Source organism: Dinoponera quadriceps, unplaced genomic scaffold (genome assembly GCF_001313825.1).
Source record: "Dinoponera quadriceps isolate SergipeBrazil2010 unplaced genomic scaffold, ASM131382v1 scaffold1069, whole genome shotgun sequence".
Taxonomy (NCBI): domain Eukaryota; kingdom Metazoa; phylum Arthropoda; class Insecta; order Hymenoptera; family Formicidae; genus Dinoponera; species Dinoponera quadriceps.
Window position 1 is genome coordinate 989,556 of NW_014555200.1, and position 13,702 is coordinate 1,003,257.

General features: G+C 39.1%; 1 protein-coding gene across 4 annotated transcripts; it reads left to right on the forward strand.

The window, feature by feature from the left end:
• Nucleotides 1-483: 483 nt before the first annotated feature.
• LOC106743437 (alpha-tocopherol transfer protein-like) lies at nt 484-13,686 on the forward strand. 4 transcript variants are annotated; one of them, XM_014617279.1, is made up of 6 exons: nt 484-571; nt 1,651-1,885; nt 10,819-10,995; nt 11,376-11,929; nt 12,406-12,556; nt 12,705-13,686. In XM_014617279.1, the coding sequence occupies exons 3-6, from the start codon at nt 10,827-10,829 to the stop codon at nt 12,734-12,736; spliced, it is 906 nt and encodes a 301-aa protein (XP_014472765.1). In that variant the 5' UTR covers nt 484-571; nt 1,651-1,885; nt 10,819-10,826; the 3' UTR covers nt 12,737-13,686. The 4 variants fall into 4 exon arrangements, with proteins under 4 accessions (XP_014472765.1, XP_014472762.1, XP_014472763.1 ...); XM_014617276.1 differs by lacking the exons at nt 484-571; nt 1,651-1,885 and adding exons at nt 2,437-2,595; nt 3,377-3,670; XM_014617277.1 differs by lacking the exons at nt 484-571; nt 1,651-1,885 and adding an exon at nt 2,437-2,595.
• The last annotated feature ends 16 nt before the right edge of the window (nt 13,687-13,702 follow it).

Genomic DNA, 13,702 nt, shown 5'->3' on the forward strand with positions numbered 1-13,702 from the left:
AAAGTAAAAAAGATTTATACGCATTATGTGTTGAAATTGCGCCGGGATGCAGGAGAGCAGATTAACGCATTTTCATTAGCTGTGCAGCGTGCGTAAACCGATTCCACTCGAGCTCCTACATGGCGTACATATGCAATGTAAAAAAAGCGAACCTGTTCCAGTCACCAGCCTAGCCAGCATTTCGCAGCACTCGTTCTTTCTGGAGATACGTGAAAATTTTCAGCAACTTTAGTCCCGACCACAAACTGTAATTATGTCGTTTTGCTTTTGAGACATTGATCAGACGTCGTCACGCGTGAATAGACGAGGGAGCGTATGCACTCCTCGTAGTCACGTTTTTTAGATGAGAACAGCCGGCGATAAGGTTCCGCATAAAGAACACGCATCAAACCCGTGACTAGTCTTTATGGGTTATCGCTAATTGTTTCCCTGCATCCTGCTGATAATTACACATATTATTGCGAAAGCGCACGCCACATTTCGCGCGGAAGAAGTAGGTCAGTGTAGCTAAGCGTGACTCGCGATACAAATACACGAACGGTGCCGCTTGAATGTTTCGGAACAATGAAAAGTAAGTTTCGTCGGTGTAAAACTGTAACGCTGGCATTGAACGTTCCGTTTTTGACATCGTGTTTCGTGTACGCACGCATGCGCTCCCGAAATTTCTTCAAGTTGGATCTCACCCGAAACAAGTGAACAAACGGTATTTCATTTCCACTCGAAGCGACAGTAAAAACATCGCCGCTCGAAGTCGCGAGAATGAAATCATCTCGCTCGAGCTTACGACAGATTTTTATCCCGTATGAGCGAATGTTACAATCGATTGTAGTGGATTCGTTCCTGTGACGGTGGAGTAACGTCCGATTTATTCTTCAATTTCGGGCGAAAATATTCCCTCGAGGATTCGGAGTGAGGAATTCGCTCCGTTTAAGTGACAAGACAATTCCGAGTGGCTCGGTTGTGACTTGACTTTTCAAGTGAGCTTGAAGAAATTTGAAGGGCACGCTGAGATTTGTTATCCTGACGAGACTTCTCAAGTTCGCAAACACGCGAAGCCTTTCTTACTCGTCTAATAATTATGACACGCAGAAATTCTTGGCGCCGGTCGGAAACTCCGTATTTTGCCTCTGTTAGCGCGCTGCGCGTTATCTGTTTGCGCGACAATTACGAGGCGAGTTCTCGATTACTTCGACGACCGAATCATCAGTCCGGGCCTGTTGTAATATTAATGATCGGTCAGTAGACGTTTTACGGGATCGATACCGGAGCGAACCGGTCCGGTCCAAGAGAACCTGTCGGTCAGCTTTTATGGTTCAGCAGGTACGTAATGCAGTTTGTCCTCGGAGCAGCAAACTGCCGGTTGTCCTCGAACGATGTGGCGTTCCAACGCGATCGCAGCTTGCTTTCTCAGCTATTCCAGCGTGTCTGCCGATCTACTACACCATTATATATTCACTTAGTACATATTCATCGTTCAAAACAATGAAGCAATCAAGCTCGCCTAAATAGTCGGGTCGGACAACAGTTCCGTTGATTAAACCAAACAATAGAAGAGTCAACGGCTGAAATAGATTGACGTGCCTGCTAAAAATTTTGAATTAGTCACTGACTACGTATGCAGCAACTCGAAGAATTCCCAAATTGTTTTAGGCGGTGCCTAAATGGACGACGACTGAACTTGACGACGGAACTGGATTACACTTCTTGGGACACTCAATGTCAATGACCATAAGAAAAGAAGAAATCTCGTCGCATGAGCGAGAAGTAATCTGTTACTTCCTCATAAGCATCGCAGATTTATCTCATTGATACTCTATTGCACAGCACCGGGATTGAGCTGGGTTGTACAATCGCTGTTATATCAGCGTGTTAATTCAAAGAAACGGTAGGTATATATGACAATGTAATAATAATATTTGTTCAGCGATACACGATCACTATTGCCGTGACCAATTATTATCAACTAATCTGACGATAATTTATTTTTAAACGCGTAGAATCTGGAATGTATCGTGCGTCAAAGTGACGTACTTTGGGTTTTTGTGAAGTGTTACAAATCCGACTAGTAGTGACGAGAGCTCGAGCCTCGTATGATGTTTTTTAAGACAGCCCGGTAAATTTTACGATAAAATCTGCATATGATTTCAAGCAGATACAAGCCTGCGTTTTTCAAGAAATCGCAATGTCACGATTCTCAGAGCAATTCGATAAATTACTATCGTTGTCAATGATCAACCGATAAATTACTATCGTTGTCATATATCGCAGGTGTTATATCTGAAATATCTCTGTGTGGAAGCTGTGGAATGGATATAACGAAGAGCGAACAAGTATTACGACAATAGGTTAAAGATCAAGAGTGATCAAGAGATCACAAGTTTTTTTTAAAGGAAGTGAATTAAAAATCGTCAAGTCAATGATACTTTCGTCTCATTTCGTATAAAACATTCTAACGTCAGCATCGAGATTAGTCAATCCTCGTCAGTCGGATCACTATAGCTCCGCGACTGTTGTAGATACAGAATCACAGCTCCGTGATTATTGTGGATATTGTGAATACAGAATTGCGATTCCAGAAGGTGGCCATGCCGAAAGGTACGAAATTTTAGATACATTGTTTCGATCGTGTAGAACCTTGTTACTTGATAAGAAAAAATAACGCTGGCAATATCCTTTGAGGACATTCTGAAGAAGTATGCTCTTTTAAACATGTCCATTCGCATACTCTCGTCACGTATGTTTACTCGGGATCGTACGGGTGTTTAATTTTGATCACGGAATCGGCGACAAAATGTTTCATCTTTAATATTACAATTGCGTGCGATAAGTGTTGGTTCTATGATGACCCCTTTATGGGAGATTTTCGACTGGTTTAATTACAATAGTTATTCCTTTCAGTAATCTTGGAAATTTGTGGCACAGTTTTCTATCGTAATTATATTCCTCTGCTCTGTCTTGTACATATATTTAAAAATCCCAGATCTTTGGATTCTTTGCAGGATATCTTCCTCTAATAAAAATTTCGCAAGTCTCTGACCAACGACCGATCAGTCTAAACGTGAACTAGAGATGCACTATTCTCAATCAATTCCTTTCTGTTGAACGTGCCTACCTACGTGAACGTTCAAATAATGCGAATTTTGCGCAATATAATAATTAATGTGAAATTTATGTTACATGTTAACGATTGCCGAGTATACGTCGCATACTCTTGTTGAATACCGACACACGTGACTTACTGCCTGAGAATTCTTGCTTAACTCACGTATCGACTAACTGACCGTTGTCCGTGGTGAATCTCGTAATGCTTATTGCCATCATTACTTGTTTATCGAATCACCGTCTTTTGTTTACGCATTCACGGGAACACCGACAGTGACAATAAAATGACACGTCAGTCACGTTCGCGTGCGGCAATGGAACGGACGTGCGCTCACGGAAAATCAACGGTTGCTGCTACCACCTTTCTGACCCCGAAGACTACGCGACTACACTATAAGAACGGATATCGGTGCGGTAACGACGGCATTTTCGACCGTTTTTCGGTGCCGTTCGGGTCGTCTTCGGAGCCGGAGCCGTTCGTAATTAAATAGCGTGTGTCACATGTGAATTTTCTTGATTTCCCAAGTGCATACGTCTGATTGGCAGTGTATCATGGCACCGACAAATAGTGAGTATGATCATTATTCTCCCAATTGCAGACGCGACTGTGTGTGTGACTGTGCAATTTCGGTACGCGTCTGAGGCACGTAAAATCGAACGTGGGAAAATTACACGCTTCTCACGTTTCGAGAAAGAAAAAGATAAAGCGATTACACGGATTGTTATACGTGTGACTTACAGGCATAACGAGACGTAGAGTTTGTTTCCGGCGTATAGTTTATCATTGATATTATCGCGTGTACTGAATGAGATAATCATCAATCAAGAGCCGATCAAATATGAATGTCGAGATCGATAGATGTCGCGAGTCGACTGATCCGTTACGAAATTCTGAATGAAGCTAAACGAGTTATGTTACCTTTTGTGTCAAGGTGTGCGTCGGAGTAAAGATAGATCAAATACCACAATATATATTTGCTCCAGTGTTTTGCGATCGCGCGTTTCACCTGCACACACAATGGCCAAATGCGCTTCTCACTCCGCACGTCAAAACGTTTCGAAATCAATTCCTCCCGCGTCTACGATCGTGTCGGAATGCGCGATGATGTCGTCCGTTAAATAGCGCAAGCGTAGAGCTTCAGCGATCATTAGAAAGAGGCATTTTTCACGGTCAAGAAAAACAATCGTGCGATCACGCGATTGTAATTGTATCGGCGATATTCCAGTTGCATAAAACATCCTCGGGTTTGTACGTCCATGATGCGCCGTAATCCGCCGCAATGCGTGTCGAAAGACTGAAGTTACGTACATGACAGTAAATATAAAGCGCACTTTCGTAATTTTAATGCAAGGTAAACGGCTTTACGATATTTTGTATTGTTTTTTTTTTTTTACACGTGTGATACGTCGGAAAGATCTCGGTGTCTTAGGTAATAATTAGATTTCATGTTTCTCCTTATGCAACTAGAAGCCTCACAAAAAATCACACTTCCTATTTAGTATAATATTTTTTGTATAACATGCGCGTTACATGCATAATGACGCGTTCTTGGACGTTTTATCCTTGGATACTTCTGGGAACGAATTTAATTCCAATTTTTTACATAATTCGCGCACAATTATGCATGCGACGCGGAAATATGTATTATATCTAGTGAGGCGTTTCTAACAAGAGATGTTTCTAAGAGAGATAAGAAGGAATGATGTATACATGTTTTTGCACGGAATCCTTGAATCACCACGACGTACTGCTATCTGCGATCTATTTAACGATCTATTTAGTCGAACGTTCCAGCATGAATGAGTTACTGGAGCGATTGTAATTCCACGTTGCGAGCCGTTAACAACGACTCCATCATAATTCGCGCTTCCCTCAGTTCGTTACTTTTTCTTGGGAGGATCTTGTTCGGTTTCTCTAACAAACGCACGGGATTCTTTGTCCTGGTAAAACCCGACAGTTTCTCGATTGCTTTTTTCTCTGGATCGCATCTGGCGAATTAGTTCGACGAAGATCTTTTTATCCAATCATCACCTCTTTCGCCTCGTCATCCCATTCGCGTTTCACGTATTACACCTGCACAGATTCTTACTCAGATCAGTTACTCGAGAGCAAACCTAATTTTACAGATTATAAGTAAGAGAATATATGAGTCGATACAAATTACATAAAAGAGTCGTAAATTAAACATTACTTATGCGCATGCTAATTTAAAAAAAGACAACTCTAGGAAACAAGAGCAAACTAAATAGTCTGTCCTTATAAGAAATATGTTTTGTATATTTTCGTTTTGCCTTTTTCTGCATACTGTACACCCTTGATAAAAATTGACATATTCGCTCTATGAATTAATTAAAAAATTTGGTATATCTTCCTCTTTTTGTGTGTTCAATTTATTCATGCTCTCATATGTTTTTATATGTCCATCTTTGCAAAAGATGGAATAACAAAAAATCTAGTCTTATAAAATCTATTGTCAGTTAGTTTCTAAAATTAATGTTAAGACAATGTTTAACATTGACTTTCCGGGTCCGTTGAAAATATTGAATTTCAAACAATATTTTAAAAATTAAAATTGGCAAATCCATTCCGGCAAGGTGCGTCGAAAACATCTTTCGCAAGAGGCAAAATAAATCACAAAAATCTCGATTCTTTCGGCCCGAGGAATACGTCAAAGTTATATTTAGTGCATTTGGTACCTGCTTCAAAAGGCAGACTGGACTCAAAACGAGTTTTAATTCTACGAGACAACTTCTCCATGACCGTGACACCAATAATAAGATGCGTAAGCGGTTTGATAAACTGGCGTAAAACACATTTCATTAAAATCAGGATTGGCAAAAACATGAATTTTTCTTTTAATAAATGCAATGACAATGCTGACAGAGTTAGACGTGTTTCCACATCGTGCATCTTGCATCCGTAGACTGATCAGTTTAACATTGATCTTGCCTCAGGAAGCTCGACAACGGCAACGACAGTTCGTTCAAGTGAAAAACTGAAGTATCCTTCGTCTAACGCGCATATATAAATTTAAATAATACGACTGTTATATAAAGTGGGAAAAAAAACTAGCTTCGCTTCATGTAAGCTATTATAAATTACTCCTTCCATGACAGGAAATAAATTAATCAATCAATGTTTTAATATCGATCGAGTTATTTTCCTTCGTCGCAAAGGACTTTCACAACAGAACACGTTAGTCTCAGCTAGATCGCGTATGGTGCAGCTTGAGTAGTTTAATCTCAAGTTTGTTTGTCCTTCCTTAACGTTAAAAGTAGCAGAACTCAACGTGATATTATCGTGAATATAATTCAAAGTACAGAACCAACATTGCTTGATTACGGCGTAACGTGTACAAAGTTCCTAATAAGGTGAGTCCGTCTCATCCACGAAATACATTCCGCATACGACTTTGTATTTAAAATGAACCTCGTCATCGTGAATATAGTGTTGCCGCGTCGTAGATTAACAGATTTAAGTTAGCAAATTTCAGCAATTGTGCTTGTCAGGAAATAATTTTATGAGCGAAGGCCGCTCTTTTAAGAGACGATATTTTTCAAGGTTCGTCGCAAATTGCTTCAAATAAGACAGAATTAGCATTTCATTTTCCGTAGACAGATGATGACATTTCGCGGAGTCGTTAGTTACAAAAGAAAATATTTGACGTGCGACGTACGATACACCTTTATTTTACTGGCACGATTGTTTCCTCTGCGCGATCACATTCGCGCGGTTTCTCAAACGCGAGTTGCAAACTTTCGAATAATCATCAAGCTGTCTTTCACAAAGCCGTGTGAATGTCGAATGATAATTATGGACTCCAGCTTGGAGTCTTCCTTCCTGCTCTCATCCGATGGAGATATTGCGCTCACGTACACAGGATTCCTCGTATTTGTCTAATTCAAACTAAGCAGCGAAATACGTTTTTTTCTACGAACTGTTACCGCAAAATGATTCTCGATATTAGACTCAACGGCGACGTTTTCTTCATATTTATATAGAATACAGAAATACAGGTGAAGAATATAATTAAATGATCGTAAAATCAAATTATTTTCCTGGTGTCGCAATTTTTCCAATTTCCAACCTCCTTTTCATTGCATATAATGTTAATGACAAAACAATGAAATGAAGCATTAAATTAGTGAATAAATCTACTATCAAGTGAAAATTTGCTCATCAGCGTGTGATAAAATTAAAATGCGTCAGAACCTCACGGTATAGGAACATTTCTTTGATTCGTTGGGCTTAGGTCTTACCTAAGAAACTATTTCTAAATTTAATATTTTTAGATTATGTCTGTTAGATAATTTTTATAAAAAGTCCTCGAAATCGCTCTTTCCTTATCACAAATTTCGAACGGACCTTGTAATTGTTTGGAGATCGTGACGAAATACGAACGACAGGTTAGCGTGTCAGCGGAAATCGCCAATTTACTCGCAAACAGCGTCGCTCGTAGCATAAATGTACGCACTTTTCACAATCGCGAGGGGGTGTTTTGGTCGGCTGCCAATTGTTTACCGAAGGCAACACAATCGATGCCGAGTCGAAAGTAGAGAGCAGCCAAATGCTTTCGCTGCTGCGAAAGAGCGCGAAACGGTGAAAGGAAGCAACCAGGCGACCAGACATTCAACGCCACGTTTGGCTGTTTTTAGATGCTATCTATGTCATAAACATCTCACTTCGTTATGTTATTATGCTACTTATTGTGCAACGTAGCTATTGTACGACGACTTGCTACTTATTATCGACGTAAGCGCAATATTTCTCTTTCAATGTAATCTTTAACGTAATCTTTAAGATACTAAGAAAAACTGCTCCTTCTTGACTTAACCAAACGAAAGAATTTAACGAGCCTTTAAGAGCAAAGTATACATATACACATACACACATACACGTGTGTGTGTATATGTATAGTGCCATTTCAATATTAATATTATTATCGGAAGATAAACATGTTCAGCATATAATACACTGAATATTTTCCAGATAAACGTACGCGGGGAATCAACCTTCTACGTTTAAATTGGTTCTTTGAGTCCCAGTAATATTATTATAAAGGCTAAACCCCCTTTGAAAACCTTATTCAAATATTAAATTAAATAATTATCAATTTTTTTCACTTATTATGTTGCGAAATATATTTGTCAAAGTGGAATAGTAGAACGAGACTGTAAATCAATTTATTTTTTTTTACGTATAACCTCGCATAATTTATATTAACTTATATAACTGCATAATCGCAGATCGAGACTTATATTGATTTATATAATTGCATGATTGCAGATCGAGGTTAAATCGAAGGAATTAAAAATAAATAAATAAATAATTATATAAAATGGATGTAAGGAGAATACTAATGATTCTCCTTCCCTTCCGTTTCTTATTAACTCCTCTGACGCAATTGATATCGCATGTGGATGAAGCGAACGGGGCGTTCCGGCGACAAGTAATAACTATTTTCGACACGTAATCGCGACGTGCAACACATCATCTTGTGCAACGCGTGCGCATGCTATCGGTTCGCATGGGATCGACATGTTTCACGTATCGATTCGCAGTATAAGGACTTTCGTAATTTTGGCCCTGGAATCGCGCGATGTGATCGCACGGTCAAGGAGATTCCGAGCGAATTCGCGCCAAGCCGCGATACGTCACGGGAATACATAGAGAAAAAGTCGATTTCGCACTGTCACGGTTTTTACACGCTTCGCTGACGATTATTCTGCAGAGGCGGCAATTACATTCAACGAGTGTTCGTTACAAATGCACATGGTCGTCCGTATAAACTCTTGCACTTTATTATATGTTACCTGATTTTAAACGCTGATGCAAATTAGTTTCTTCAATCTGGTCGGAGACTTAATCCGCGTAAATATGTTTACGCGATAATACAAAGTATTATGTCCTTGAGTTTTCATAATTTTTCATAGTTTCTCTTATAGGAGCTTTTCAAATTTTCATAAATTTACCAATAGATTCAGAGTTGATTTTTCGTTGTAGTCGCGCGAACTCGTTTCAAATGAAACGCCACACGCTCATTTAAGGTACGATAAGTCACATGGCAGCTGATAGGAACTGCCCACAGCGCGCCTCGCTAGAATCAACAGTATCAGTACATAAAGCGTCGCACATCAAAAGTGTCGGGACAAAGTATTACGTGTACAAATGGGTGCGTATGTATAATCTATCGTCTCTTGGCGCGCATATCGTTCGCCATCACGTTCTATATCGTGATTTACAACTTATCAAGATGTAATTTAATTCATATCTACGTCGCTCGAAGACTCGTCGACAAGATATCGCAATGGACATTCGCGGTGATCAACTTATTGCGTTTTTTTACGTTTTCACGCTTTTAATCATTTTCACGCTTCGGAGGAGAAAAATATGAAAAACAAGGAGTTGCGTGAGCAAATCTGCCTTACGTCAACTCGTTTCAGCTACAAAGTCCTATCGACTGTTTGCCCGATTGAAATATTCGCGCTCAACTATCATTGGAATTCACGCCGTGCGTACTCTCTGATGGAGACGTTACAATCGCGCGACGCTGCTCGTAGGATGCCGGATGTACGAAATGTCCGCAAATAATAACAATAACTATCCAAACACGTCACGTTTTATCTTTCTATATTCGCTTTGGCAGTCTGCTTTCGTCGGGGCCCATTATTTGTCCGATTTAAAAAGCGAGTCGCTCACGGTCAAGGACGCAGTCGAAAATACGTAACAAAATTATAGCTGCCATTAGCATACCTCGACGGTATAAATGTGTCTAATTATTCCTTACCAGGGCCACAAGGTGGAGCGTGACCTTATCGAATAATCATAATTAACGAATTGGCAGTGGTAATTTCTTTTGTTTCCCTTCATTTCTTTTTTTTTTTCAAACTATATAACACTTCTATATCGCGACTGTATTTAATTTTATCGATTAGAATCCGCCACACGCGTGCATTTGAAATCTGTCGATAATGCCGCAAATATATCTACCTTACGTTGGAGCCTTACGTTGGAGGAATAATAGACCGACGATGATCGATGGTGGTAGAGTCAACGACGGTAGAATACGAAATCGAATAATTAAACTTGCCAGGAACTCAGGATAATGCTGCATCCATCGAATGACTAGTTCTCGATGACGCAGCTGAGTCATGTTTCTAACGAATCGCGTCCGTGAACGTAACGATGGATTCTCAAGGTGCAGCCTCGCAGCACTCGGTTCAGCTGCATTACTCACCGAATTCATAATCCGCTAATTAGCGACAGCTCTCGCAACAAGTACACTCGTCTCTGTCGTCGATTTACATAGTGGATTATCTTCGATCAATTCTTCTTAAAGCTGAGTAATTCCCACTGTTGTTTGCTCGGTGTGTTCAGAGATACGTATTTTGTGCCGGCACGCTGTGTCAATTTTACAGACGCGCGCGTTTCGAGTATATTTAAGAGAATTTAAATAACTAAATGTCACAGTGTTTCCAAAGGTTTCAAATTGCGAGAAAATTAAAATGTATACAGAATTTTCGAAATGGGTGGAGCCAAATATTAAAAGCATATTCTACTCGCTGTTACCGTATCGACAATATTTGAAAGAAGTTTGATAGATGTTGGCTCTATAAATAGAAAGAGAGAGAGAGGAAGATCAGAATATATTATATATTATTGATATACATCACATCAAACTTAACATTTGTACGATCATGTTCTTTTTTTTTCAGATTCAATTATGTTGTCTGGCATGACAGAAACACCCGGTTTACAGATGGGGGACAGGATGTTACAATTAGAGTTGGATCCACCTAGCGAGGAATTCCAAGAAATAGCCAAGAAGGAGCTTCGAGAAATTCCCGATATTTCGAAGGAGGCGATAGCCCGCTTGAAAGAATTATTGCAAGGTAACACTTTCGACGGGGTTAGAATCTAACGAAAAAAGAAAGGTGCAAAATGCAAAATAAAATCTGAAGCAAAAAAATAGTATAAATATAGCGTAATGTAATAATTAACTGATACATCCAAGACGTAATTCGACAAAAACATGATCCTTGAAATGCCTGAGAGAAGTCTCTGTACTTTTCAAGAGACTTGTTTAGTAGCTTTTCGGGAGTCCTTCGGAAGATCTTTTAGGAAATATCGAATTGTTCAAACGACTGCACTTAACATTTCCCCGTTCTCAAGATTTTCCATTTCTTCGTCATTCAGTTTTCCTTTAATTTGCTTCCTTCTGCGTTTCGCCATTTTGACCGTTAAGTGAAAAAAATCCCTTCGTCATGTACAGCCGAGACGGATCTCAAAAGCCCGTTGGATAATGAGGCCTGGCTGATCAGGTTCCTGAGGCCGTGCAAGTTCTATCCCGAGTCGTCGCGTGATCTCATCAAGCAATACTACAATTTCAAGATAAAGCATCCAAATATCTACACCCATTTGAAGCCGAGCAACGAGAAAAATATCTTCGAGCATGATATACTGACGGTGCTGCCCAATCGCGACCAGCACGGCCGACGCGTACTAATAATCGAACTCGGCAAGAAGTGGAAGCACAACAAGTGCAGCCTAGACGAAGTCTATAAGGGTTGCGTGTTGTATTTGGAGGCCGCCATGCTCGAGCCGACAACGCAGATTGCCGGTGCGATCATCATCTTCGATATGGACGGTCTTACTCTGCAGCAAACGTGGCAATTCACTCCGCCGTTCGCCAAGAGGATAGTCGATCTGCTTCAGGACGCGGTGCCGTTGAGAATCAAGAATATACACGTCGTGAATCAGCCGTACGTGTTTAACATGGTGTTCGCTCTGTTCAAGCCCTTCCTGCGAGAGAAGCTGAAGAATAGAGTAAGTGCGCGCGTTTTTTCTCTCCCTTGTGAAATAATATTAACCTTTCGTTGACACTCTAAGTATATTCGGTAACTCTTCTGATATATATGTTCTTATTTAAACATCTATAAAAGTGCTTATGCACAAATTATCCTAAAAAAATTAGTTTTCAACGTATGAAAGAAAAATATAAATTTGAAGAATATTGTCAATCATTATTTCTTATATATAAATAATTTGTGATATAAAAGAAGGAAGTGTCTTGATTCCACGTATGAAAAAAGTAACGAATTTTGTACACTTTAAGAAAAGAATTCTATATTTATATATGCATTAACCCAAGATTCAACAACTACGGGATTTTTACTTTTTTGCTTAGGTCAATTTGATTCGTGACTGTCAAATTAGGATTAATACTGTCTTTGTAAGCGACAATCGTTCGCACTTCACTTCGATCGCTAATTAATGGCTTATATTTCGATTATTTCCGCCAGATAATTTTCCACGGCACCGATCGAAAATCGCTGCACCAATATATTTCGCCAAAACATCTGCCTGAGTGTTACGGCGGTACTTTGGATATTTCAAGGGTAGATGGACCGCAATGGTACGACCTATTAGTGCAATATGACAAGGAATACGAAGGTAATTAGACGGCTATACTAAACCGTATATCGTAATAGAAATTCAAGTAAAATTTAGAAATCACTGTAATGCGATACATTCCTAAGTGACGTTTAATACTTGTGTAATTTGGTGTACAATTCTAAAGAATATTCTGTCTCTGTTGCAGTTATATCTTCGTATGGCTACAAGAAAAAATAATTTCTCCGTCATAATAAAGCAAAGGGTGTAGGTAGATGGACTCTATTTAGAAACTGATCTATTTAGAAACAAACGGGAAGGGCAATTGCGTGAGATGTACTGATCTAATGTCGATTACCAAGATTATAAATGACTTTTGTTTGTCGCTTGGAAAGTTTTCGACGATTTAAGCTTTTTTCTCATTTTGTAACTGTCTTTATCACATATTATTATATTAAGTGCTTGCAAAAGTTCGTAAAGTCACAAATAAATTGCCTCAACAGTCAGATGAGTCATTTTATCGGCAACGGCCAACATTTTGATGGAAATATTATATCATTTGGTTGTTATCAATAAATTAAAACGGTTTTAGTATCTTACGACTTTTTACAAGTACCTAATAAGTCAGCGTGCCTCTCTATGCCTGCCAACGGCATCTTTGTCAAGTCTAATTTCTAAAGTCGGACGAAGAGATGTATCACGAGATATGATTGCGTCGCAGCGCGTTGCGCCGTTTTCCGCATTTTTCTCCTAATTTTGGCGTCATGGAAATCATGATCCAAATCAAATGTCGGTGATCTCATTTTGAATTTGTTGCCACTCTTTCGTCTTTACGATCGTGTGATAAAAGTATCGGGCATTCAGTATAGATTCTTTATTTAAAGAACGTTGATCTTTTATTTAGAATAATATTCTATTTCAAATAAAAAATTTCATTTCTTTTAATATTTCCCTAGGCGATAGTGACACCATAATAGTGTTGCTGCTATATGGTTCCATGCAATATTTTTCTTATTCATTTAAAGTCTTACACATCGGTTTGTGTATTCAAATAGTATATATGTAATAATCGTGCGCGCATCTGGTGGTTATCTTGGCGTAGAAATAGACGTGTGTGTTAAGAAATAAATATAGTATTATTAACAATTTAATATTTATTTAATAAACATTATACCGATATAGATAAAATATACATATCTAACGTGT